We start from the raw sequence: 26,880 nt of genomic DNA on the forward strand, positions 1-26,880 counted from the left end.
AGTTGGTATCAATATGGTTAAATTATAATTACCTGCTGCTCCAAAGCTATAGGCTTCAATCATTTCAGGTATTTTATAAGGAGGTGGGGTATATTTTTTAAACAAAGAATCCCATTCATGGCTGTTTTCACCAAACCAGTATAAGGTTTCTGAAACAATATATGAAAGAAAAAAGAAACTTCTGGATGATATGCTGTTGTTTTTTTTGTTTTTTTAAAGAGGAGTGTTTAATTTGGACATTTAACTATGAAATAAATAAAAAGAAATAATGTGTAAGACATTAAGATCAATGAGAATTAATTATGTAGAAATTAGTTAGAAGCTTCAATATATATTATATATATAGTCAAATTGAATAATCAAACATTAAAAATAACAATAACAAAACAACATGGGATGTATTAGTTTGATGCTCGGTAAAAAGAAAGAGTTTTTTTCAACATTTCAAGCATAGCTCTTCATCAGAAAGGGAAACGGAAAAGTCCAGAGAAGGAACATGTGTAGTTAACAGGCGTAGGAGTGACTGTGTGGTAAGTAGCTTGCTTACGAACCACATGGTTCTGGGTTCAGTCCTACTGCGTGGCACTTTGGGCAAGTGTCTTCTACTATAGCCTTGGGCCGACCAAAGCCGTGTGAGTGGATTTGGTAGACGGAAACTGAAAGAAGCCTGTCATATAAATATGTATGTATATATGTGTGTGTGTGTTTATGTTTGTGTGTCTGTGTTTGCCCCCCCCCAACAACACTTGACAAACGATGCTGGTGTGTTTACGTCCCTGTAACTTAGCGGTTCGGCAAAATAGACCGATAGAATAAGTACTAGGCTTACAAAGAATAAGTGCTGGGGTCGATTTGCTCGACTAAAGGCGGTGCTCCAGCATGGCAACAGTCAAATGACTGAAACAAGTAAAAGAGTAAAAGAGATCTTTTATCTTTTACTTGTTTCACTCAGTGGCTGATAATAACTCTGGAAATGATATTAAATATTTTACTCACCATTTCCAGGTGTCTTTAAATCTTGAGGCTGCATGTACTCTGTAAGGTATTTCCGTAATGGCACATCGACTGTAAAGATAATAAAAATTTAGCAATTTTAAAAATGCAAGAAAATAATAGTTTCTTTGCAAGAAGAGAATCTTTGTCAAAAGATGTGAAAAGTTGAAGGGAATTATTGCGAAAGGGAGAGAGTGCTGAGGCAGATGTCAAATTCAGAATCAGGCAAGAAGCATCAGTGTTCAAAGGAATGAACAAGATCTAGGCAAGCAGTTTGATTAGCAACTGTATGAAGGTCCTGCTGTACCAGAGCATTGTCCTGTCAAGAGCAGTCTATGCAGGAAAAACTTGGAAAATAACTGCCAAGATCACTCTGAGATTGAATGCATTTCAATAACTGTGTCAACACAAAATGCTCAAATTCACTTATAGGGACTGAATCACAAACTCTGATGTCCTAAGAGGAGCCAATCTGTGAACCGGTATGAGATTGTGATAGAAAGAAGAGTGAAACTGACTGTCAGAGGGATGAAGAAAGTGAGGGAAACACAAGTAAACATGGTACACCACCTTCAAAGAAGAACTGAAGCAAAAAAGCATCAGTTGGGCAGGCAATTATGTTCGAAACCAGGATGATTGGAAATGCTTTGCTGCTTGATGTACAGGCCAAATGGACATGAGGGAATAAGACTAAGACATTCTATCTACTACCACATTGAATACAATGGATAAGTTAAAGCATGGTGTACAATGCCAGAAAAAAATGAAATGGTTTTGAATGAAACGCATTTGATTATAGGTCAGTTAAATCAAGTTTGAGCTGGGACAATACAACAACAACAACAAAGTGCATGTATATACTAAATACAAACCTTTCTTATAAGAATAAGTGTTTGCTGTAGACAGTCGAACGATTTTGTCACCATATGTTTGTAAGAGATTGTCTTTTGAACAGGCTTTTCTGAATTGCTTGAGAAAGAAAATAAAAAGAAAATATTATTCAGTCAACAAATACCAGAAATACATAATTTGTAAGCATAATCATGAATATGTGAAAGTAACAGAATGGTTACTTTCTACAATACCAGAATGTAACCAGAATGATTACAAATCTACAATATCAGTTTAATTCCCAAGTGAATCATTTCAATTCTCTTTGGATGTATTTTTTTTTTATTTTCTATCTTTTTACATGTTTCTGTCATTAGACTGTGGACATGCTGGGGCACTGCTTTGAATTTTTGCTCAAATGAATCAACACTAGTACTTATTTTTTAAGTCTGGTACTTACTCTATCGGTCTCTTTTGCTGAACTGCTAAGTTATGGGGATGTAAACACACCAACACCAGTTGTCAAGTGGTGACGGGGGGGGGGGACAAACACAGACACAATGACACACACGCATTGATATATATGCATATATATATATATATATGACGGGCTTCTTTCAGTTTCCATCTACCAAATCCACTCACAGGGCTTTGGTCAGCCCAAGGCTATAGTAGAAGACACTTGCCCAAGGTGCTATGCAGTAGGGGCTGAGAGCCCAAAACCCTATGGTTGGGAAGCAAGCTTCTTACCACACAGCCACTACTGCACCTATAAATATTACAACCCTAATGTTATTCGAACACCAGACTTCTGATCTGTAGTCAGACGCACCACTGTTATGGTTAAGAAGTTTGCTTTGCAATCACACTGTTTCAGGTTCAGCCCCACTGTGCAGCACTTTGGGCAAGTATCTTTTTTCTACAATAGTGCCAAGCTTATATACATATATGTGTGTGTATATTTATGTATGTTTGTGTGTGTGTGTATGTGAGACCACCACTTAAACCAGGGTTAGTTTGTGTACATCTACCATAACTTAGCAGTTTGGCAAAAAGAGACTAATAAAATTTGTACTAGATTTATTAAAAAAAAAAAAACTAACTACAAGGATTTATTTGTTAAACTGAATCCTTCTAAGCAATGTCGTAGCATGGCCACAGTCCAATGATTGAAACAAGTAAAGATAAAAAGGTAGGTGCAGGCATAGCAGTGTTATTAAGAAATTCACTTTCAAACCTTGTTGTTTCAAGCAAATATCTTCCACCATAGCCTCAGGCTGACCTATGTTTTGTGAGAAAAATAGGTAGATGAAAACTGTACAGAAGCCTGCTATATATTCCTTCATTCCTTTTACATCTTTTTTTTCTCTGCAAGCATGGGTTAAATGAATACATATTGCTGAGGCATTGAAGTGATATTTTACAACTGGATGCCCTTCTTGCTGCTAACTCTTTCCAAGTAATGGAGTTTTCATTCTCATTGTCTTCAAAAGTGCAGGGCTAGCAGACAGTTCGATGAAAGGGAAATGACAATGGGCAATGCTGGTCATAGCTTAGCCAGTTTTATGCACTTGCAGAATGTAAACATTCACACAAATACACTCTCTTTCACACTCACTTTCTCTCATTATATACATAAGCTAATGAAATTCATAAGATAATCGCTTATTCCTTTTTCATCTCATTTTCTTATTTACGTGTGTATGTGTGTGTGTGTGTGTGTGTGTGTGTCTGTGTGTGTGTGTGTATAGAGTGTTTGAAGTGGTGTACAGATATATATATATATATGTATATGTTGAGAAAAATGAGTCAGTCAGAATTTTGGATAATGCTTTATTAGCACTTTCATTCTTTCAACCGAACTCTTCAAGACAAAATCTGAACCAAAACATTTTGGTTTGATTTTTCTTGAAGAGTTTGGTTAAACAAACGAAAGCACTAATAAAGAATTATCCAAAATTCTGACTGCCTCCTTTTTCTTAACACACATACACATATATATATACACACACACACATAGGTGCAGACATAGCTGTGTGGATAAGAAGCTTTCTTCCCAACCATGTGTTCTCATGTTCTATTCTACAGCATGGTACCTAGGGCAAGTGCTTTCTAGTAATAAACTTCAGGCTGACCAAAGCTTTGTGAATTAATTTGGTAAATGGAAACTGAATGAAGCCGTGCATGTGTGTGTGTGTGTGTGTGTGTTTTATTTTAGTCTTGTCTTGACATCATGCGATGATTTTAAACAAGCATCACCATCATACAAGTGACGTTGCTTGTTTATATCTGCCTCAATAAATTCTGTCTTACCCATGCTGGTATGGATCAGACAGAATATATATATATATATATATATATATATATACATATATATATATATATAATATATATATATATAATATATATATATATACATATATATATATATATAGTAGGCGCGGGCATGGCTGTGTGGTTAGGGAGCTTGCTTCCTAGCTACATGGTTTCGGGTTCAGTCCCACTGCGTGGCACTTTGGGTAGGTGTCTTCCACTATAGCCCCGAGCCGACCGGAGCTTTGTGATTGAATTCGGTAGGTGGAAGTTACTGCCGTGTGTGTATGTGTGCGTATAGCTGCTCAGTGCTTCTCCGAAAGAGAGAGAGGGATATATACATATATATATAGTTAATCCAAACATGGAAACACAAAGAGAAAACACAACACAAGGACATGGAACAAGTATAGTATTATTGGACGCTCAGGTAAGAAGGAAAGAAGGAGGGTTTAACGTTTCGAGCGGAGCTCTTCGTCAGAAACATAGGAAAAGGAAAGATCCAAAGAAGGGAAGATGGAGGGAAAAAAAATCGCCAATGGTACACACGTGGTCACATTTTGAATATATATATATATCCTGATCATCATTTAACATTCATGCAAGCATGGATGTTAAATGATGATGATATGTATATGTGCTACTGTGAGCATTTGTGTATTCATGTATCCTTGTCTTGTCATTGTGTAATAGTTGTAAATGAGTGTCACTGTCATACATGCAGTGTCATTCATTTCCAATATTCTGCAAGAACATTTCTAGCCATGGAGAAATATTACCTGGCTTGGAAACTGGTGAGGGTTAGACAGGAAGGGCATCCATCCAGCCATAGAAAATATGCTTCAATAAACTCCTTCTAACCCACGCAAGATGGTGTTGGTGTTGATGATGATGATGGTGGTGATGGTGATGATGATGGTGATGATGATGATGATGATGATGATTATGATGATGATGATGATGGTGATGATGATGATGATGATCTAATGATGATGATGATGATGATGATGATGATGACCTAATGATGATGATGATGATGGTGATGAATTTGAAATTATTTTTCAACATACAGCAAACAACATCTCCAACTGTTTTCCCCATCCCTAATGTAAGAAGGAAACAACACTAATAATAACTATTGGTAATAGTAACAACAATAAATAAATAAATAAAGCAGAAAATTGAGAGGAGGAGGATCTGAGAGCAACAATCGGTCCTATCACCTACCTACTTACAAGTCCAAAGTTCAAAAACAAGAATGTTATTGACACAAAAGGACAACTAAGAAAAACAAAAACTATGTATATTCTATATAGCAAACTTGTCAAGGAAAATACATTAGCCAGTCCTATCTTAACTCTTTAGCAGTTAAACCAGTCCAGAATATTCAACCAGCTTTATATTCAAAGTAGTCAAATCTGGCCTCTCACACCAACCCTACAATATCCTTTTCTACTCTAGGCACAAGGCTAGAAATTTGGGGAGGGGGCAGTCAATTAGGTCGACCCCAGTATGCAACTGGTACTTGATTTATCGACCCTGAAAGGATGAAAGGCAAAGTCGACCTTGAGGGAATATGAACTCAGAATTTAAATAAAACAATAATTATACTTTTATACTCTAGACACAAGGCCCAAAACTTTGGGGGAGGGGGCCCAGTCGATTAGATCACCCCTAGTGTTTCACTGGTACTTACTTTAACGATCCCCGAAAGGATGAAAGGCAAAGTTGACCTCACGGAATTAGAGCTCAGAATGTAAATAAAACAATAATTATTCTTTTCTACTCTAGGCACACAGCCCAAAATTTTGGGAGAGGGGGCCAGTTGATTAAATCGACCCCAGTACACAACTGGTACTTAATTTATCAACCCTGAAAGGATGAAAGGCAAAATTGACCTCAGCAGAATTTGAACTCAGAACGTAAAGACAGACCAAACACTGCTAAACATTTTGCTTGGCGTGCTAACATTTCTGCTGCCTACCAACCCTACAATATCATTGTAAAAATTTACAGTTACCTCATCAAAACCTCATCAAAACAAAAGAATGAAAAAATTAAAGAAAGGAGTGGCTGTTTGGTAAGTAGCTTGCAGCGAGCTGGCAGAAACGCCAGGCAAAGTGCTTAGTGGTATTTCGTCTGCTGTTACCTTCTGAGTTCAGATTCTGCCCAGGTCAACTTTGCATTTCATCCTTTCAGGGTCAATAAATTAAGTAGCAGTTATGCACTGGGGTCGATGTAATCAACTTAATCCCTTTGTCTATCCTTGTTTGTCCCCTCTACGTTTAGCCCCTTGTGGGCAATAAAGAAATAAGTGGCTTGCTTACCAATCACATGGTTCTGGGTTCATACTCAATGCATGGCACCACAAGCAAGTGTCTTCTACTATAGCCTCGGGCAAACCAAAGCCTTGTGAGTGGATTTGGCAGACGGAAAACTGAAAGAAGCCCGTCGTATATATGTATATATATATACATGTATGTGTGTGTGTATATGTTTCTGTGTTTGTGTTTGTCCCCCCAGCATCGCTTGATAAAAAGGATTTTTTATGGATGCAGAAGTGAGACGAAACTTCTTCACACTCCATAGTAAACAATACCATTAAGGAATAAATGAAAGTGAATGTATGTGTTTTTGCTTGTTTGTCTTCCATGACAGAAATGACTCCTATGCTGCAACTGCTTCAGTTTCAACAACACACAGATCAAATTACTTGTCAAACAAAGTACACGACCAAAATATCAACTTGAGTTGGTTCAATAAACAATCTCCTTCTCAAAACTGATGGCCTTGTCCTAAATCTGAAACCATTATCAATTTCAATTGTTAATATTATTAATATCATATAATGACATAATATTATTATTATTGAGTGAGTGAGCAGTGCATGCCATCAAAGTGACACTGGGGTAAAATATACGAAGCCCAGTATACCCATCATGACTACCCGTCTAATAAGGGTACACCAGGCACATGCATCACAACCATATGTGTGCGACATGGTGATCTCATATCAAGATAAACAGCGCATGACCTTGCAGGTGGGGCCCAGTTAGAATTTTCTTCTTGTCGAGTAACCCATCCCGTTCAAAAGGTACCTGAATAAGGGTTGTTTAAGGATGTTGAACAAAGCACCCATGTTTCCAGAGGTGAATTATTCAAATCCCAAAGAATTCCTCTCAACACATGGCTATGATGCTCTCCCACTACTTCTGCTCGTGATCAGAGATGCACATATCATCAGCCACTAAGGGACATGCTCAACTGGTTAAGGTCAAGCAACTGACAAGCAAATCTGTGGTATCAAGCAGAATATTTGCTGTAGCCCAACTTTTATACCAAGACAAAACAATGTACATGATAACACTTCCAATCAGTTAAGATCAGAAGCCACGAGAGCCACTGCCTGGTACAGCATCAGGGCATTTATTATTATTATTATCATCATTATTATTATTATTATTATTACTAAAAGACAGAGAGCTGGCAGAATCACGAGCATGCTGGATAAAATGCTTAGCGGTATTTTGCCTGTCGTTACGTTCTGAGTTCAAATTCCACTGAGGTCTACTTTGCCTTTCATCCTTTGGGGGAGGAGGGGGTCAATAAAAAAAATACCAGTTGAATACTGGGGTCGATGTAGTTGACTCATCCCCACCTCTCCCAAGCTGCCCATGTGGCAAAAATTTGAAATAGTAACTAGTATTATTACTATCATTAGTCTTATTATTAATACGGTGAGCTGGCAAAATCATTAACATGCCAGGCAAAAATGCGCTTTGTGGGATTTTATCCATCTTTACATTCTTGAGATCAAATTCCACTGAGGTCAACTTTGCTTTTCATCCTTTCAGGGTCAATGAAATATTTATTAGTAGAACACTGGGATCAATGTAATTGATTTATCCCCCTTCCCTAAAATCGCTGGCCTTTTGCTAAAATTTGAAACCATTATTATTATTATTATTATTATTATTATTACATTAGACAGAGAAATCTGAATGCTAAAGGGTTCATGGTATTTCATCTATCTTTACGTTCTGAGTTCAAATACTGCCGAGGTCGACTTTGCCTTTCATCTTTTCAGGGTTGATAAAATAATTACCAGTTGAGCACTACGATCAATGTAATCGACTGGTCCTCTCTCCCAAAATTTCAGGCCTTGTGCCAAAATTTGAAACCACTCCAACTTGAAGTGGATGTTGTGTTAGAACAACAGGATACTGCATTATTTACCATGAGTGACCCTCTCATATGGACTTCTGGTGCATAAAAGCACTTGTGTTTATGTATTAGTGATGGACAATAACTTCAGAAAAGACATAAGCAGAGAGAAGGTTCTAGATGAATGATGTTCTAGGAAGGAAGAACAGAGTATAGTAGTTAGAGCCAGATAGGGAGATCAGATGCAAGAAGGATGACAAGAAGTGGGGAGATAATTGAGCAGACTATTGGTTTTGAATTTTGGTAGAAGGCCAGTAATTTCAGGGGATAAGTTGATTACATCGACTCTTGTGCATAACTGGTACTTATTTCATTGACTCTGAAAGGATGACAGGCTAAGTCAACCTTGGCGGAATTTGAACTCAGAACATAAAGATGGATGAATGAAAATATTAACACAACAAGAATGTGGCACATGTAGACTTAAGACTTCATTCTTTGGCTAAAATATCAGTTATAGTAATAATAATAATATCAATAACATCAAAGTGGAGTGCTAAGAGCACCATCCGAGCGTGATTGTCGCCAGGGCCGCTGACTAACCCCTGCCCCGTGCCAGTAGCATGTAAAAAGCACCATTCAAGCGTGATCATTACCAGTGTTGCCTTACTGGCACTTGTGCTGGTGGTACATGAAAAACAACATTTGAGCGAGGGCGTTGCTGGTGTTGCTGGACTGGCTCCTGTGCAGGTGATACATAAAAACACCATTTGAGTGTAGCCGTTGCCAGTACCGCCTGACTGGCCCTCATGCTGGTGACACATAAAAGCACCTACTATGCTCTCGGAGTGGTTGGCATTAGGAAGGGCATCCAGCTGTATTAACTCTGCCAGATCAGATTGGAGCCTGTTGCAGCCATCTGGCTCACCAGTTCCCAGTCAAACCATCCAACCCATGCCAGCATGGAAAGTGGACGTTAAACAATGATGATGATGATGATGATGATGATTAATCCTTTCTACTATAGGAACAAGGACTAAAATTTAGGAGGAGGTGGCTTGTCAATTACATTGCTAACGATTCTGCCATCTTGCCTCATAAGTTAAGCAATATATTGCTTTCAAATTTTGGTACAAGGCCAGCAATTTCAGGGGAGTAGTTTAGTCAATTACATCAACCTCAGTGATCAACTGGTACTTATTGTATCAACCCTGAAAGGATGAAAGGTAAAGTCGACCTTGATAGAATTTGAACTCAGAATCTAAGGATGGATGAAATGCCATTAGGCATTTTTGCTCAGGATGCTAAAGATGGTTGCCTTTTAGTTAAGCAAAATATTGATTAAAAGAAAGAAAGAAACATTACAAATAACCAATAAACATGTCTTACTGTATTATCAGCATGGTGTTGTATTTGGAATGGTTTTTTATAAGCAAAACTGAAAAAGAAAAAGAAATTTCACTATTATGTAAATAACCACAAAACAACACTAATTGCAAAATAAAACAAAACAAAAAAAATGGTATTTATTTAATATCTCTTAAATAATTAGGTGCTATACTACACATCAGACATACCGTTGAAATTGCTAACACGTCAGTGCTCTGGCAACTAACGGAAGACAACTTATATCAACAACTTGCTGGAGGATACTAGTATGGAAGGGGTATAGGAGCTGAGGACCATTATGGAAGATCGAGATGAATGGGGAAAACATGTGGAAACAGGGGCATCCTGTGGGACAACCGAGAGAGAGAGATATAGGAGGAGACCCCCTTTAGTCATGAATGACCATGGGATTGCATCTAGAAAGTTACCCTCCGAGTCACAAGTCTGGGCAAGATTGTTTGTGGAAGGCTAGCAGTCGCCCATGTATACCAGCCTCCCCTCTCCACACCATTGATGTTATCCAAGGGAAAGGCAAAGGCTAATACAGCTTGGCACCAGTGATGTCGCAACTCATTTCTACAGATGAGTTAACTGGAGCAACGTGAAATAAAGTGTTTTGCTCAAGAACACACCACACAGCCCAGTCCGGGAATCAAACTCAGAACTATGCTCTAACCACTAAGCCATGTGCCTTCACAGAGAGATAGATATACTATAAACCAAAAATCCATTTGTACTATGATTTGAAACTGCACACTGTGTCATACCTTTTAGTAGAGCAAGGCTCTACTAAAATAACCATGTCCTTTTATTATTCATGATTCTTCCTTTAATTGAAAAGGAATGAGTTTTCATCTTGTTTGTAAAAATTTTCATTATTAACCATATGAAGAAGAGAATTTTAAAGTCTCTGATACCTATAACCCTTTAGCATTCATATTACTGTCAGATGTAAAGCTTATTTATTGACATTGTTCTAAATTAATAATGAATTAATCTCATAGATCTGAGATTTCAATGATGTAACTGGATTTTTGAATGGCATTGTAGGGTAGGTGTGAGAGGCAAGATCAAGCCAGTTCGAACATAAAAAAAGGTAGAATATTTTGGCCAGATATGGCCAGTTTAAATGCTAAACGGATAAATTGTGCATGTGGGCACAGAAACATTCTTTTTTTATATACAAAGAGACTAAGCTGCAGGAAAATAAGAATGTGGCACATGTGAACCTAAGACTCCATTCTTTGGCTAAAATATTAGTTATAGTAATAATAACAATCCTTTCTTCTATAGGAACAAGAATTAAAATTTAGGAGGAAGAGGTGGTAGCTAGTTGATTACATTGACCATGATATTCAACTGGTGTTTATTTCATCAAACCCCAAATGATGAAAGACAAAGGTGACCTCGGTGGAATTTGAACTCAGAACATAAAGACATATTAAATGCCACTAAGCATTTTGACTGGCATGCTAATGATTCTGTTAGGTTGCCGCCTTAGCAGCAACAACAACAAAATGGCCAGTGCATTCTCTATATCAGCCTAAAATAGAAATATCCAAATATCACAAGCGTAGGATATCAACTCAATGAATTTGGCTTATGATACAAGAAGAGGAAAAGAAAGAAAAAATAAACAGAAATGGCAGTGTATTAGCAATAGTTTGAATTAAAATGAATAATGAGAAAGAAAACTTACTAGGTTAAAAAGTTGTGCTGCGTTAATGAGTTGTTTATGATGTCAATGTTACATGGTCCAGGCTGGACAAGAATGGAAGCTGGATCTGTATACCTAGATATACCATCATCGCAAAAAAATTTTTAAATCAATAAATCAAGCAGGTTACTTAAAATGGTTAATCATATTCAAACGGCAAAGAATTATTCTGCACTGAAGTTGAAATAACTAAAATATTAATCAAAATGTAATGAACTTTCCAATGATGTTTCCATTATATATCTGGAGATTATATCTATTTACTGAACACTATAAACTGCCTGTAGACAAGTTATCGTGTTCAGAAAATAATCTTGCTTTAAATACATTGCTTGTCATTTCAATTTCACTACCTGGTAATTTCATTGTGAGATCAAGGCATCATGAACCAATATATAACCAATAAACTCAGTAAAATGCCAAATACATTATCAGTAAATCCATTATCATGGGCTTTATCTGGAGAGTAAATACATCACAAAATATTGCATTTCATTAACAAACAAAAGAAACTCAAAGACAAAATTTATTGATAGGAGTGGCTATGTGGTAAGTAGCTTGCTTACCAACCACATGGTTCCGGGTTCATTCCCACTGCGTGGCACCTTGGGCAAGTGTCTTCTACTATAGCCTCGGGCCGACCAAAGCCTTGTGAGTGGATTTGGTAGACAGAAACTGAAAGAATTCCATCGTATATATGTATGTGTGTGTGTATATATACATATATATGTGTGTGTGTGTGTGTGTGTGTGTGTATGTTTGTGTACCTGTGTTTGTCCCCCAACATCACTTTATAACCGATGGTGGTGTGTTTATGTCCCCGTAACTTAGAGGTTCGACAAAAGAGACCGATAGAATAAGTACTAGGCTTCCAAAGAATAAGTCCTAGGATCGATTTGCTCGACTAAAGGCAGTGCTCCAGCATGGCCACAATCGAATGACTGAAACAAGTAAAAGAGAAAAGAGAAAGAGAAATCAATTTATCAATTTATACAATTATATGAGATTCATTCCAGAAGTTTTGAGACTTATTTTAGGCATGGCAGTTATAACAGTCATGGATTATAGTAAGTTTAGTTTAACATTAGCATACATCTAATAAGCTGACCTGCCACTTTTTTATTTCAGACTGAAGGATACAGCTGTAACAGCTGAAGGAGACTGCACTTTGGTCACACTCTACTGAACACTTCTTGTCACAGCTGACTAGTATGCAAGCAGCAGTTAGGAAGCGAAGACAATTTGGAAGCTCACTAGGTGACTAAGTTTTGTGTTAAACTGGACAAAAATGCTACAGAAACATATGAAATGCTCCAGACTGGTCGTGGATTAAATTGTATGAACCAAGCATGTTTTTTGCTATTACAAGAGGTTCAGGGACAATAGAGAGGAAGTGAGAAATGACGAGAAATGTGGAGGAGTGACAGATATCAAAACATCAGAACTGGTTGAGAAAATTTACAATTCTCTAGATGAAGACTGTCAATAAAAGCAATAAGCATTCAACAACATATGTAAACAACTTTTTATTATTATTTTTTAGAAGCATCGAATGTGTACCATATAGACAAGAAGGTAATATTTCAAATGCAGTATAGCCACAAGAACAGCAGAAAATTGGGTATTATTATCCTTACAAGACAGAAAAAAGTTGTCAACAGATAACCATGGCTGTCTGTTGACAACTTTTTCCATCTTATAAAGGTAATAATACCTGATTCTTCTGCTGTTGTCGTGGTTATACTGTATTCAAAATATTACCTTCTTGTCAATAAGCATACAGATTGAAGTTGGTGTGGCACCTGTACACAGAATTAGTTATGAAAATCTGAACACTCTTCCTAACAAATTTAAGTCATTGTGTCAAGGTAAGTGGTCAATGATTATAATTATAATCAATAGTGGTTATGAGATATGATAATGTACAAATGATAGCTGATGTACGTGCCATGCCAATCAGGAGACAAATAACAGGGTCCATGTAAGATTTTATTGTTAAAATCTATGTGCAATAAAATGGTTATATTTCTACAAAACACAAAATATTTTAATTTTTCTTATATAATTCCTAATAATATTTAATTATAAAAATACAGTAAGACTTTTTTTGACATATAAATGATACATTGAAAGGCTTTGGAGGTCTAATAAAGTAAAACAGGATCAAAGAGGTCCACTGGAAAAAAAATGGTTGAGGTGCAGGAGTGGCTTACCAACCACATGGTTCCGGGTTCAGTCCCACTACGTGGCACCTTGGGCAAGTGTCTTCTACTATAGCCTCGGGCCAACCAAAGCCTTGTGAGTGGATTTGGTAGACAGAAACTGAAAGAAGCCCATCATATATATGTATATGTGTGTGTGTGTTTGTGTGTGTGTTTGTGTGTCTGTGTTTGTCCCCCCAACATCGCTTGACAAACGGCTAAAGGTGATGCTCCAGCATGGCCGAAATCAAGTGACTGAAACCAGTAAAAGAATAAAAGAATTCTATTGGTTTATTCTGCTGAACCATTAGGAGATAGGGACATAAACAAACGAACATTGGTTGTCGTGCAATGACTGAAACAAGTAAAGAGAGGAACCACTGCATCAGATGAAAATCTCAAACTATTGAAATCCCCAGGACATGGTTGTGTGGGAAGAAGTTTGCTTCCTAACTACACAGTTTCAGGTTCAGTCCTACTGCAGCAGGCACCTTGGGCAAGTGTCTACTACTATAGCTCCTGGCTAACCAAAGCCTTGTAAGTGGTCTTGATAGACAGAAACTGAAAGAAGCCCATCTTATATATATATATGTGCGTGTGTCTTTGTGTTTGTATCAACCTACTGCAAGACAACCAGTGTTCGTTTGTTTATGTCCCTATAAGCTAATGGTTCAGCAGAATAAACCAATAGAATTCTTTTACTGGTTTCAGTCACTTGATTTTGGCCATGCTGGAGCATCACCTTTAGTCGAGCAAATTGACCCCAGGACTTATTCTTTGTAAGCCTAGTACTTATTCTATTGGTCTCTTTTGCTGAACTGCTAAGTTACAGGGACGTAAACTTACCAGCATCGGTTGTCAAGCAATGTTTGGGAACAAACACAAACATATACACACAAATACTCACATACATATATATATACATATACGACTGGCTTCTATCAGTTTCCATCTACCAAATCCACTCACAAAGTTTTGGTCGGCCCAAGCCTATAGTAGAAGATACTTGCCCAAGGTGCTAGGCAGTAGGACTGAACCTGGAACTATGTGGTTGGTAAGCAAGCTACTTACCACACAGCCACTCCTGCACCTTTTTTCCTTTTTTTACTAAAACCCTTCAAGACAGTGTGCCAGCATGGCCACAGTCCAATGACTGAAATGAATAAAAGATAAATGAACTAGTCATAGTTTTTCTTTTATTATTTGTTTGATGCCATAACTATTGTTTCAGCAGAGTTTTGAAAAATGACAAAGAATTCTATTAATAAAAAAATACAATAACATTACCATTTGTTTATTATGGGATGGGAGGGTGCACAATGAGGAGTCTTTACTGCATTTTTTAACTTTGAGAGAAGATATATTTTTTGCTAATACTCTTTGACTTGTTTCAGTCATTTGACTGTGGCCATGCTGGAGCACCACCTTTAGTCGAGCAAATTGACCCCCAGGACTTATCCTATCGGTCTCTTTTGCCGAACTGCTAAGTTACAGGGATGTAAACACACCAGCATTGGTTGTCAAGCGATGCTGGGGGGACAAATAGACACACAAACACATACATATATATATATATATATATATATACAACAGGCTTCTTACAGTTTCCGTCTACCAAATCCACTCACAAGGCTTTGGTTGGCCCGAGGCTATAGTAGAAAACACTTGCCCAAGGTGCCATGCAGTGGGACTGAACCCGGGACCATGTGGTTGGTAAGCAAGCTACTTTCCACACAGCAACTCCTGCGCCTAATGTTCACAACCTAATAAAAACTATACCAGCTAAGCAAATGATCTATTCTAAATACTTTAAAAACATTATAATACAATCTGAACAGTATTTCAGAACATGTTCTTTTTGAGAATATAAAAGATAAATTTAGCTGGGGAAAAAAGAATCAGTCAACATAAGATTAATTTACCCCTTCAATTCTCCAGAATTACATTTGAAAACAGACTCATATATATCAATACCCATCCTTAGACATTAAAAGTGCAACTACAATTTTAAATATCTATGTCAAATGAAAGAGTACCATGGAAAGATGGTACATGATATAGAATCAATGAAACTTGACTAAACAGAAAAATTTCAACCTAAGATATCTATATAGCTTCTTCACGGTCTGATGGATGACTCTCTTCCCAAGATATTTATGCACCAAGTAGTTAAAGGGAAGAAATTATTGAAATTAGTCATGCTTCATTTTAGCCTATTTTACAGATAATTTTTTGAAACATCGAAATTATTAAATTAAAAATTAGTGGGGGGGGGGAAACTGACTTGGAATCAAACAGAGAAAAGAATATTGATTTTTAAACATGAAAAATTATTTAGTTATTTTATTAGCAACCTTGATTATAATTGGGTCAAAGTTAAGGAAGTATTTTTTGGAAAAAAAAGTACCTGTAACCTATGACTCAAACTCTCTCTCAATTTCAGCAACAACTATGCTGACCGATTTTTACTCCTAAAGATGATGCAATACTTGCAATGTAACGATATGCAACATGTAGGAAGGAAATAACGAGAAATCAAATATTACTCATTTTATCCCGGTTACAAATTTTGTCCTCCCACCATCCTTTCCAAAATAAGACTTCACAGAAATGTATTTTATTTCATTTGATTTCTCAAAAAGAGTTTATGTAACATTTTTAGAATGAAAAATATCGATAAACTTTAAGATTATTAAAGGAAGATAAAATGAACATTTTATATCTTTCTTCTCTATTTATCTATCTATCTATACACACGCGGACGCACACACACTCGTGTGTTGTGAGGTAAACACGCTATGCATTACAGTAGGGATTCTCCACTGGGATCCATATAAGAGCTTGTGAGGTCCACGCAACAAAATAGTTTATTGGAGATTCACAATAGTATTTTAAGGGCTCCTAAAAAAAACTTTTGCTTTAGATGCATATATTTGTATGCATTGTAAGAAACAGCTGTTTCTTACTTTAACATTTTACATAGTTCAACCTACACAAGATGGACGAATGTAAAGAATACGCACACCACCCGTTTTCAGCGGTTAGGGTTACGCCGATTAGGATTAGGGTGTGCATATTCTTTACCTCCGCCCACAAGTTAATGTGTGAAAGACAAAATACGAAATTTTACAATAGGACAAAATTTATATTATTTGCTCTTAACCGAAGCAAGGCTCTATAACCGCACTACCTCCTGGTAAAAAAAAAATGTGAATGGACATCGAATGGCTAGAGGGCAGGGTCCACCAGGATAAAATAGTAGTTAAAGGATATAGATAAAAATTGGTTGAGAACCCATGAGTTACAGTATTGTGTGCGTACGTGTATGTGAATGTGTCTACGTGACAATCTGACAGATCCAGTAATGATTATTACATTAAATTTTTTATTGATTTTCGTTCGAAACGAGCTTTACAGCAACGTCATAACTACACGAAACCCTATTAAACACTTCAATTCTTTAGTTATTATAATTCATATATTAAAACATATAAATTACAGAATTATCATTTCGTTACATCACATAATTATTGCGTTTTACATTAGCATTCTTTAAAAAAAATGCATATTGAAAACAATTGCAGCGTGGAAACCGTTAAATTCACTTCAACATTTAAATTTAATTTGTCAAAATATTTTCGTCGCTTTGAGACCGCGACCTGTTCATTGACGAAATTCCTTGCTGCATATTGAAAATAGAAGCTTAAAGAGAATTAAGATATGGTTATCGAATGAAAGCCGGTTAAAATACAAGATTGATTTTAACATTATTGCAGACTTTAATTATTTAAATAGTCAACTAATGTAGAATGAATCAGGTATATTTCACACAAAAATAAATTAAAATATAGAAAAATCCCTTTAGGAATTTAATAAAATTCAGTTGGCACTGAAAAGGAAAATTGGAAATTGAAGTATAGGGTATATCTACACAAGTGTACTCCCCAACTTTCTTCCTCATAACTTTCAGATAATTTTGAATTGTTTAATGAAATTTTCTACCAATACCTTTCAGGTAGTATAGATTACGATGATATTGGAATTTATTAAGAAAAAAAATGTATGTGTGGGCGCGCACGTACATATGGGGACATGTCACAACTTTTCTCAAAATTTCAAGGTTTATTTTACAAATATATGTGTATCACTACCTATTTGTGAGCGACTACTCATTCTGATTAAACTTCGATATATTTGGGATCTACCCCCATCTTGAAGGTACTGGTAGAAAATTTTTATTAAAAATTATCTATTTTTCTTCTGTAATTTTACCTTTTTCTTAAAGTTATGAGGAAACAAGTCAAGTGAGGGCACAATTGTGTAGGTATTCCTAAAATAAATTATAAACTAAGATTGCTACACTAAAGCTTCGATCAAGCAATTTTCAAATGTTACGTGTACATATATATTATTTATATTTAGCAATAAGCGAAGAGATGTTTTATATAAACAGTGAATAAATATATAAACAAAAGTATATTATGTCACCCACCAGCCACTATTGTCAGAACTGTATATAGATGAGGTTAATAACAATAATAACAATGTGTAAAACAGAGGGTAAATGCTAATCATTTTTGTCCAAATGGTTGACTGATATAATATTTTAAAAATTAAATGGTTTCTTGTAGAAAAAGAATAGCTTCTTGTTTGTAAAACGACATTCGCACAAGTGTAGCCGACACGAGGAATTTTCTCAGACACACAAACACACCGTCGATTCGTATAAATTATTTACAAACAAATCTGAAATAGTTCAACTTTACAGTTAATATATATTACGAATAAATTTTTATTCAATTAATTTCTTTAGTTTTTAATTCAGTCATCGCAGCATGCATACATACATACATACATACACACATACATACATACATACATGCGTTTGTGTATATACATTTATACAATCATGCATATATTTACATACGTTTATGTATACAAACATACGCATAAATACCTGCGCGCACACGCACAGAAGTGGTATTTACTGAAGTAAAATGATATTACGAATGTGATGCTATCCTCGTATCGTGTGTCTAAAAATATTCTTTCTTTTCTTATTTACTTTTTTTCTGTACTTGACTCTTATTCCATCGTACCATCCAGTTTCCCTTTAATTACTCACGTGCCCTGATGCAGTACAGAATGGCTTTTCTCAGAAATAGCTTTACTAAGAAATGGCTTTTCTAACAAACAAATGGGTTTTTTTCTGAGAAATAATGTTCAACAATTTCTGGGAATAATTTTCATTTTCTTCAATTTCTTTTAAAACTGAATCGCTTGTTTACGTATTCTTGTGTGTGTGTGTGTGTGTGTGTGTGTGTGTGTGCGCGCGCGTGCGTACGTGCGTGTGTAAGTATGCGAAAGATCGCCTAAATATATGTATGTGTTTATGCGCATGTATGTATATTTGCATATGTATGTCTATACACATACACAAATATATGTGCATAATGATAAATGCCTTGGAGCATTTTGTATTCTTTTCCACTCTCGGCACAAGGCCCGAAATTTTTGGGGAGGGGGCCAGTCGATTAGATCGAACCTAGTACGTAACTGGTACTTAATTTATCGATCCCGAAAGGATGAAAAGCAGAGTCAACTGTGACGGAATTTGAACTCAGAACATAAAGACAGACGAAATACCACTAAGCAGTTCGCCCGGCGGACTAACGTTTCTGCCGGCTCGCTGCCGTATTGGTGTAAAATATGGACTACAGTAAATATTCTGCTCAATACTAGAGATTCGCTTGTCAGTTGCTTGACCCCAAACATCTGAGCTTGTCCCTTAGTGACTGATATTATGAGCATCTCTGATCACAAGCAGAAATAGTGGGGGAGCATTTTTTGAGTTTGAATGATCCACCCTTGGAAAGGTAGGTGTTTCATTCATCATCTTTAGACAACCTTTATTCAGGGACCTTTTCTAACAGGGGCCCTGTCTGCAAGGTTTATGTTGATATTAGGGCACCATGTCATGCACATATGGTCGTGACGCATGATGATGATGATGACGATGACGACGACGATGATGATGATGCAGCGGCTCTCATAGCTTTCGATCTTAATTGATTGGAAGTGTTATGATGTACCTTGATTTGTCTTGTGATAAAAGATGGGCTGCAGCAAATATTCTACTCAATACCACAGATTTGCTTGTTTGGCCTTAACCAGCTGAGCATGTCTCTTAGTGACTGATGATATGTGCTTCTCTGATCACTAATAGAAATAGTGGGGGAGCATCATAGCCATGTGCTGAGAGGAATTCTTTGGGATTTGAATTATTCGCCTCTGGAAACATGGGTGTTTTGTTCATTATACATAAAACAACCCTTATTCAGGGACCTTTTGAGTGGGATGGGCTATGCATCCTGAAGAAAATTCTAACTGGACCCCACTTGCAAGGTCATGCACTGTTTATCTTGATATGAGGTCACCATGTCACGCACATATGCTTGCGATGCATGTGCCTGGTGTACCCTCATCAGACAAGTAGTCATGATGGGTATATTGGGCTTTATTTATTTGTGTGCCACTGAGGCGGCCCTTCCAATTGCCACCTCCAGACCCCACAAAAAAGCACATATTACCTACAGCAGACCCAAAAGTGCCACCCCCTTTAAAAGTGTTGCTTGGGGAGCACCACCCCTACTGCCACCTCCTAGCTACGCTAGTGTGTTGATGATGTAGCAGATTTATCAATATGTTATACTGAAAACTAGCATTTTAGTGAAATGTATTCCAACTAACCCCTTCTTCCCCAAAAGCATAGGTACCACATTCATTAGTTTATAACACAAGAAATTGGGTTGGGGTAGCATTGTACTCAAGTGCAAAAAAAAATTGGAAAAATATTGATAAACATAAAATATGGCATTGCCACTCCATTGGTTATGGTGAGGAAGTTCCAGTTGATCCAATCAATGAAACAACTTGCTCGTGAAATTAACATACAAGAGGCTGAGCACGCCACAGACATGCATACCCTTAACCCTTTCATTACTATATTTATTTTGTGATGCTCTGTGTTTCTTTTGGTTATTTTAGATTTAACAAAGAATTTATCAAAATAACTTAGTTATCATTCAGCTAGTGTTAGGGAACATAAATTGTGACTAAGGTTTGGTGGAAGATTTTAATTCAAAACTTATGAAAGCAAGACATTTATACTCAGAGCCAGAGTTGGTTTCAGCCGGGTTGGTAACGAAAGGGTTAATGTAGTTCTCAGGAAAATTCAGCGTGACATAGAATGTGACAAGGCTGGCCCTTTGAATTACAAGCATAACTCAATTTTGCCAGCTGAGTGAACACGAGCAACATGAAATAAAAGTGTCTTGCTCAAGGACACAACCCGCTGCCAGGAATTGAACTCATGACCCTACAATCGTGAGTCGAATACCCTAACCACTTCAACATAAAATCATCATCATCATCATCGTTTAACGTCTGCTTTCCATGCTAGCATGGGTTGGACGATTTGACTGAGGACTGACAAACCAGATGGCTGCACCAGGCTCCAATCTGATCTGGCAGAGTTTCTACAGCTGGATGCCCTTCCTAACACCAACCACTTCAAGAGTGTAGTGGGTGCTTTTACGTGCCGGCGGCACGAGGGCCAGTCAGGCAGTACCGGCAATGGTACAAAAAGGGTCACTTTATATTTCTTGAAAGCAGTGTATTCAAGGAAATACTGTATATATTTGTCTTTTAAGTGTTCCCAAGAGCTGTGATAACAGATATATAAAGATGCCAATTAAAATGAAACCAACAATGTAAAAATAACTTGGTTATCCTGAATGACTGAAATAGATACATAAATTGTTTAAAAACGAAATTAATACTATAGATAAAGTTATCATTGGTTACAAATTTTGGCACAAGTTCAAAGGTGAGAGTAAGTTGATTACATTGCCCCCCACCCAGTATTCAACTGGTACTTATTTCATCAACACTGAAAGGATGAAAGGCAAAGTCAACCCCAGTGGAATGTGAACACAGAACGTAAAGACAGATGGAAGGCTGCTAAGCATTTTACCTGACATGCTATCTATCCAGCCAGCTCACTGCCCTTAAGGTAAGGTTATCATTATACATTACTATAAAGGGGTAAATTGGCAAAATCATTGGCATGCCTGACAAAATGCTTTATGGCATTTCATCTGTCTTTGTGTTTTGAGTTCAAATTCCGTGGAGGTTAACTTTGCTTTTCATCTTCTCAGGGTCGATAAATTAAGTACCAGAGTTGATATAATCAACTTCAAAAAGTCCCCTCAAAAACTACTGGTCCTGTATCAAAATTTGAAGGTGGTGACTCAGTGGTTAGAGTGTCAAGTTCACAATCATGAGGAAGTTAGTTCAATCCCCTGACCTGGGTGTGGGTTGTGTTCTTCACCAAGACACTTTTTATTTCACGTTGCTCCAGTTCACTCAGCTGCAGAAATGTGTTGTGATGCCACTGGTGTCAAGGTGTATTGGCATTTGCCTTTCCTTTGGATAACATCAGTGGGATGGAGAGAGGAGGCTGGTATGCATGTGTGACTGCTGGTCTTCCATAAACAACATTGCCCAAACTTGTGCCTCAGAGAATAACTTTGTAGGTACAATCCCATGGTCATTCACGAACAAAGGCAGTCCTTTATTATAGATTATTACTTTTATTTCTCAATACCATCTTTAGTTAGCTTATTAAGGTAGCATTACTGAAAAAGAAGGCACTTCTTAGAAAAAAAAAAGAAAGATCTATGTATGTGTCAAACTTATTACAAATTGACAACACGTTTTGAAAAGCAAACAAAAATTTTATTTGAAAGATTTGGAAATTGAAATTTATGAATGAAGATGTATGTCTTTTTCAACAAGTGGTTTATCTTCATCTTCACCCTCCTCCTCCTCATCATCATTTACTGTCTGTTTCCCATTGGTATGGTTTAGACCAGGGGTTGCCAAACATTTTTGACCATCAATCCCCTTTAACCACTTCTCCTTCCGCATCGACCACCCTCCTCATTTAAAATATCTTAATACCCTACCATACTGTACCATATCTTAAATGCGTACAGAGTACTGAAGCTGGCAATTAAAATGTTAGCTGAAATATACATGCACGGCAAATTAAGAAATTCTATTGAAGATGACACACTTTTTACATTTAAAACTTGATGCAGTCCTTGGATGTATTGGATCTGGTAAACCATCCAACCTATACAAGCATGGAACATGGACATTAAATGATGATGATGACGACAACGACGACGATGACAATGATGATAATGACAAAGATGATGGTGGCAGCACTGGTGAGGCTGCCAGGTAACTTGCAAGACAGGAAAAGAACATGCATGAGTATACAGTATTAAACTTTCAATTTTTATGAAATTGTTCTCACAATTAGAAAATGTGAAAAAACGCATCATATTGCTGGAATATCTTTTATTGAAATTAACAACATCAATATGAGGGATGAACATGGTGCTGACTAAGTATTCCAAGCAGTTCATCTGGGTGAGCTGGTCTTTCGCATGCCAACCCCTATTTGACCCCTTGGCTATCATCGACCCCCTGTAATTCTTTGCTGACTCCTAGGGGGTTCCTCAGACCCCCTTTGGTGACCCCTGATTTAGACAGAATGAGAGAATTCAGCAGGTTTGAGGGCTGCATTGCACTTCAGTGTCAGCTTTGGGAGGTTTTCTACAGCTGGGTGCTGCATTGTGTACTGGGTGCTTTTTTTCATGTCACTGGCCCTTTTTCTTTCTCTCTCTTCCTCTCCCCTACTAGATGTGAATAGCCATGCTGATCCCTCAACAGGGGCCTGCTCTACTCCTGTCCCACTTCATAGTAATCCTCTCATCCCCTAGTATGAAGCTGACCTCATCACCTCACCCAGGGCTCGCAATCCTGCAAACTGCATAGCAACCTCCATAGTGTAGGTAGCATGAAAAAAGTACCCAGACCACATTGTAAAACGGCTGACATTAGGAAGGGCATTCAACCATAAAACCCATGCCAAAGCAGATACTGGAACTTGATGTAGTCCTTGGATGTATTCATCATCATCATCATCATCATCGTTTAACGTCCGTTTTCTGCGCTACCACGGGTTGGACGGTTTCGACCGGGGTCTGGGGAGCTCGGGACTGCCCCAGGCTCCAGTCTAGTCTGGCAGTGTTTCTACAGCTGGATGCCCTTCCTAACGCTAACCACTCCGCGAGTGTAGTGGGTGCTTTTTACGTGCCACCTGCACAGGTGCCAGAGGGGTCTGGCATCGGCCACGTTCGGATGGTGCTTTTTATGTGGGGGGGGTGCAGAAATATAGGGGAGCACCAGTGGGGAGGGGTGGTTCAGAGAAATGATGACAGGTTCTAGGCAAGTAGAACGTAGGATATCGAGAGAGGGGTTATGCATGGTGAAATAGCGTATTGAAGAGGGGGGTTCGAAGAGTAGACACCTATAATGGTGGTGGGAGAAGCGACATCCGGTATAGATGGAGCAAAATATAGAGATATCCGGTATTGGTGGTGGGGGTGGGAGGGTAAACCATCCAACCTATGCGAGCATGGAACATGGACATTAAATGATGATGATGACGACAACGACGAAGACAACAATGATGATAATGACAAAGATGATGGTGGCAGCACTGATGAGGCTGCCAGGTAACTTGCAAGACAGGAAAAAAACAAGAAATGAAAGAAATAAAACTCTTAACTAAATGATGGGGAGGTGGCTTTATGCCAGGTGTTGAGAGGCAAGAATATAATAAAAGGAAAGAGAAGATTCATAGTTATTTTATGTATATAATTATGATACAATATTTATGCTTACTGTTCAAAATGACTTGTTGACTTGCAATTCCTTTGATGCATGTTGCTTTCTTTTTTATTTTAAGATAAAAACAGAAATTTATAGTAACTGAAAAAGAAGGCATTTCTAAGAAGAAAAAAAAAGAAAGATCTGATGTATATGTCAAACTTGTTACAAATTGACTACGCCTTTTGAAAAGCAAACAAAAAATTTATTTGAAAGATTTGGGAATTGAAATTTATGAATGAAGATGTATATCTTTTTCAACAAGTGGTTTATCATCTACATCTTCACCCTCCTCCTCTTCATTGTCATTTAAATCATTAAGCTGCTTTAACTATTATTTACTCATTTCAACCATTCTGGTAAACAATGTTAATATTGTACATTCTCTATAATTTTCTAATTTCCTTTTGTCAAACTTATATGTCTCACAGTTGAACGATCTCGATTATATGGTTCATACCAAATGAAATTCATATTATTTGAATTCATACTAACATTTCAATTACATGTCTTTCTTTAGAACAGGAAGAAATATATAAAAGGAAAAAATTATATAAAATAAGGTCATAAAATTGTGAAACTCTACTACTTCTACTACTACTGCATCATCATTATCATCATCATAATAATAATCCTTTCTACAATAGGCACAAGCCCTGAAATTTGAGGAGAGTAGGTAAGTCAATTGCATAGGTCCCAGTGCATAACTGGTACTTATTTAATCGACCCTAAAATGATGAAAGGCAAAGTTGACCTCAGCAGAATTTGAACTCAGAACATTAAGATGGACGAAGTGCCACTAAGCATGGTAGCAATTTTGCTAGCTTGCCGCCTTACATAATAATAATAATAATAATAATAATAATAATAATGACAATAATAGTTTCAGATTTTGCCACAAGGGCAACAATTTTGGGGGAGGGGTACTTATTATATCGACCCTGAAAGAACGAAAGGCAAAGTTGACCTCAGTGAAATTTGAACTCAGAAAGTAGCAATGGGTGAAATACCACTATGCATTTTGTCCATTGCGCTAACAATTTTGCCAGCTCACCACCTTAATAATAATAATAATAATAATAATAATAACAACAATAGCAACAACAACAGTAATAATAATAATTTAGAAAGAGTGATGCAACTCTTCACGAAGATAAATAGACAATAAGAAGAATGTGATGTGATTAGTAATAGATTGTTTATTTAATGGTTTGAATGATATTTCAATAGATCATGCCATCTTCAGGTTCAAAATGTAAAATGAAAATGACTGCAGAAACACAGAAATTCAAAATATAAATCTATTTTGGTAGAATGACATTATAATGGAATGGAAGGTTTATGATATCTGTGGAGTATCTCCTTCTCCCATTATAATTCTTTTTGTAGTTTCAAGGATCTGGAACACGAAGAAGTTCACAAATGGAGTACAATTCAATAGCTGTTTATTTACAGAGTTCTTATTCTTTATTCTCTCTTTTACTCTTACTTGTTTCAGTCATTTGACTGCGGCCATGCTGGAGCACTGCCTTTAGTCGAGCAAATCGACCCTGGGATTTATTTTTTGTAAACCCAGTACTTATTCTATCGGTCTCTTTTGCCGAACCACTAAGTAACGGGGATGTAAACACACCAGCATCAGTTGTCAAGCAATGCTAGAGGGACAAACACAGACACACAAACATATACACACACATACATATATATATATATATATACACACACACATATATACGACAGGCTTCTTTCAGTTTCTATCTACCATATCCACTCACAAGGCATTGGTCGGCCAGGGGCTATAGCAGAAGACACTTGCTCAAGATGCCACGCAGTGGGACTGAACCCGGAACCATGTGGTTGGTAAGCAAACTACTTACCACACAGCCACTCCTGCGCCTATGTTAAAATAATAATGATAACACTAATGAAATTATTGTATACAATGCTCAGGTGCACCACAACTTGTCAAAATTGCGTATAAAGCATATGCAATTCATGTGGTTCGCTCTCAGTGACCATCTTTATAGCAGCGCGTGGTTTGTCTTAACTCCATACACGTGAGGTTCATTACCTCTGGAGATAAGTATGTGGAGTCAGAGTGGGACAAGAGTCCACTGTGAGTCGCTGTCTATGCAGTGTTTCTCGGCGTAAGCGTGAGAAGAAATGAGAGTGAATGTTGCTGTTTCTTGCTTAAATACTGGTTGCCAGCAAGAATCTTATTTGTTGTCTTGCACATGGCAATCGCTACCAGCAAGATCTAGTTCAAAATGGTGCTGGCTTCTTGTGCCTCGCTACAACATCATCAGTTTTCACTTTCTTATGAAAGAGAAAGGAAAAAGAAGAAAAAAAAGAGAAAAAAACGGAAAAAGGAAAAATGAGAAAAAACGGAAAAAGAATATTTAGTCAAACAGTTTTGTGAAAATATGATGAAATTTAGCTGGAATTCACAAATATATTTATCCTCAT

General features: G+C 37.1%; 1 protein-coding gene across 2 annotated transcripts in view; it reads right to left on the reverse strand.

The window, feature by feature from the left end:
- The window catches only part of LOC115213454 (jmjC domain-containing protein 8), a 38,595-nt gene extending 20,279 nt beyond the window's left edge, over window positions 1–18,316 (reverse strand). Inside the window, exons 1-6 of one of the 2 annotated variants that reach the window (XM_029782433.2) lie at window positions 18,101–18,316; window positions 11,390–11,482; window positions 9,691–9,739; window positions 1,866–1,962; window positions 997–1,065; window positions 33–149 (exon numbers count right to left, since the gene is read on the reverse strand). In XM_029782433.2, coding sequence (XP_029638293.1) covers window positions 33–149; window positions 997–1,065; window positions 1,866–1,962; window positions 9,691–9,739; window positions 11,390–11,482; window positions 18,101–18,183 — 508 coding nt within the window. In that variant the 5' untranslated portion in view covers window positions 18,184–18,316. Of the gene's footprint in view, window positions 1–32; window positions 150–996; window positions 1,066–1,865; window positions 1,963–4,916; window positions 4,983–9,690; window positions 9,740–11,389; window positions 11,483–18,100 lie in introns of those variants that run through there. The other variant, XM_029782434.2, reaches the window with a different exon arrangement.
- Between the last annotated feature and the right edge of the window lie 8,564 nt (window positions 18,317–26,880).

The sequence above is a fragment of the Octopus sinensis genome, linkage group LG6, assembly GCF_006345805.1.
Source record: "Octopus sinensis linkage group LG6, ASM634580v1, whole genome shotgun sequence".
Classification (NCBI taxonomy): domain Eukaryota; kingdom Metazoa; phylum Mollusca; class Cephalopoda; order Octopoda; family Octopodidae; genus Octopus; species Octopus sinensis.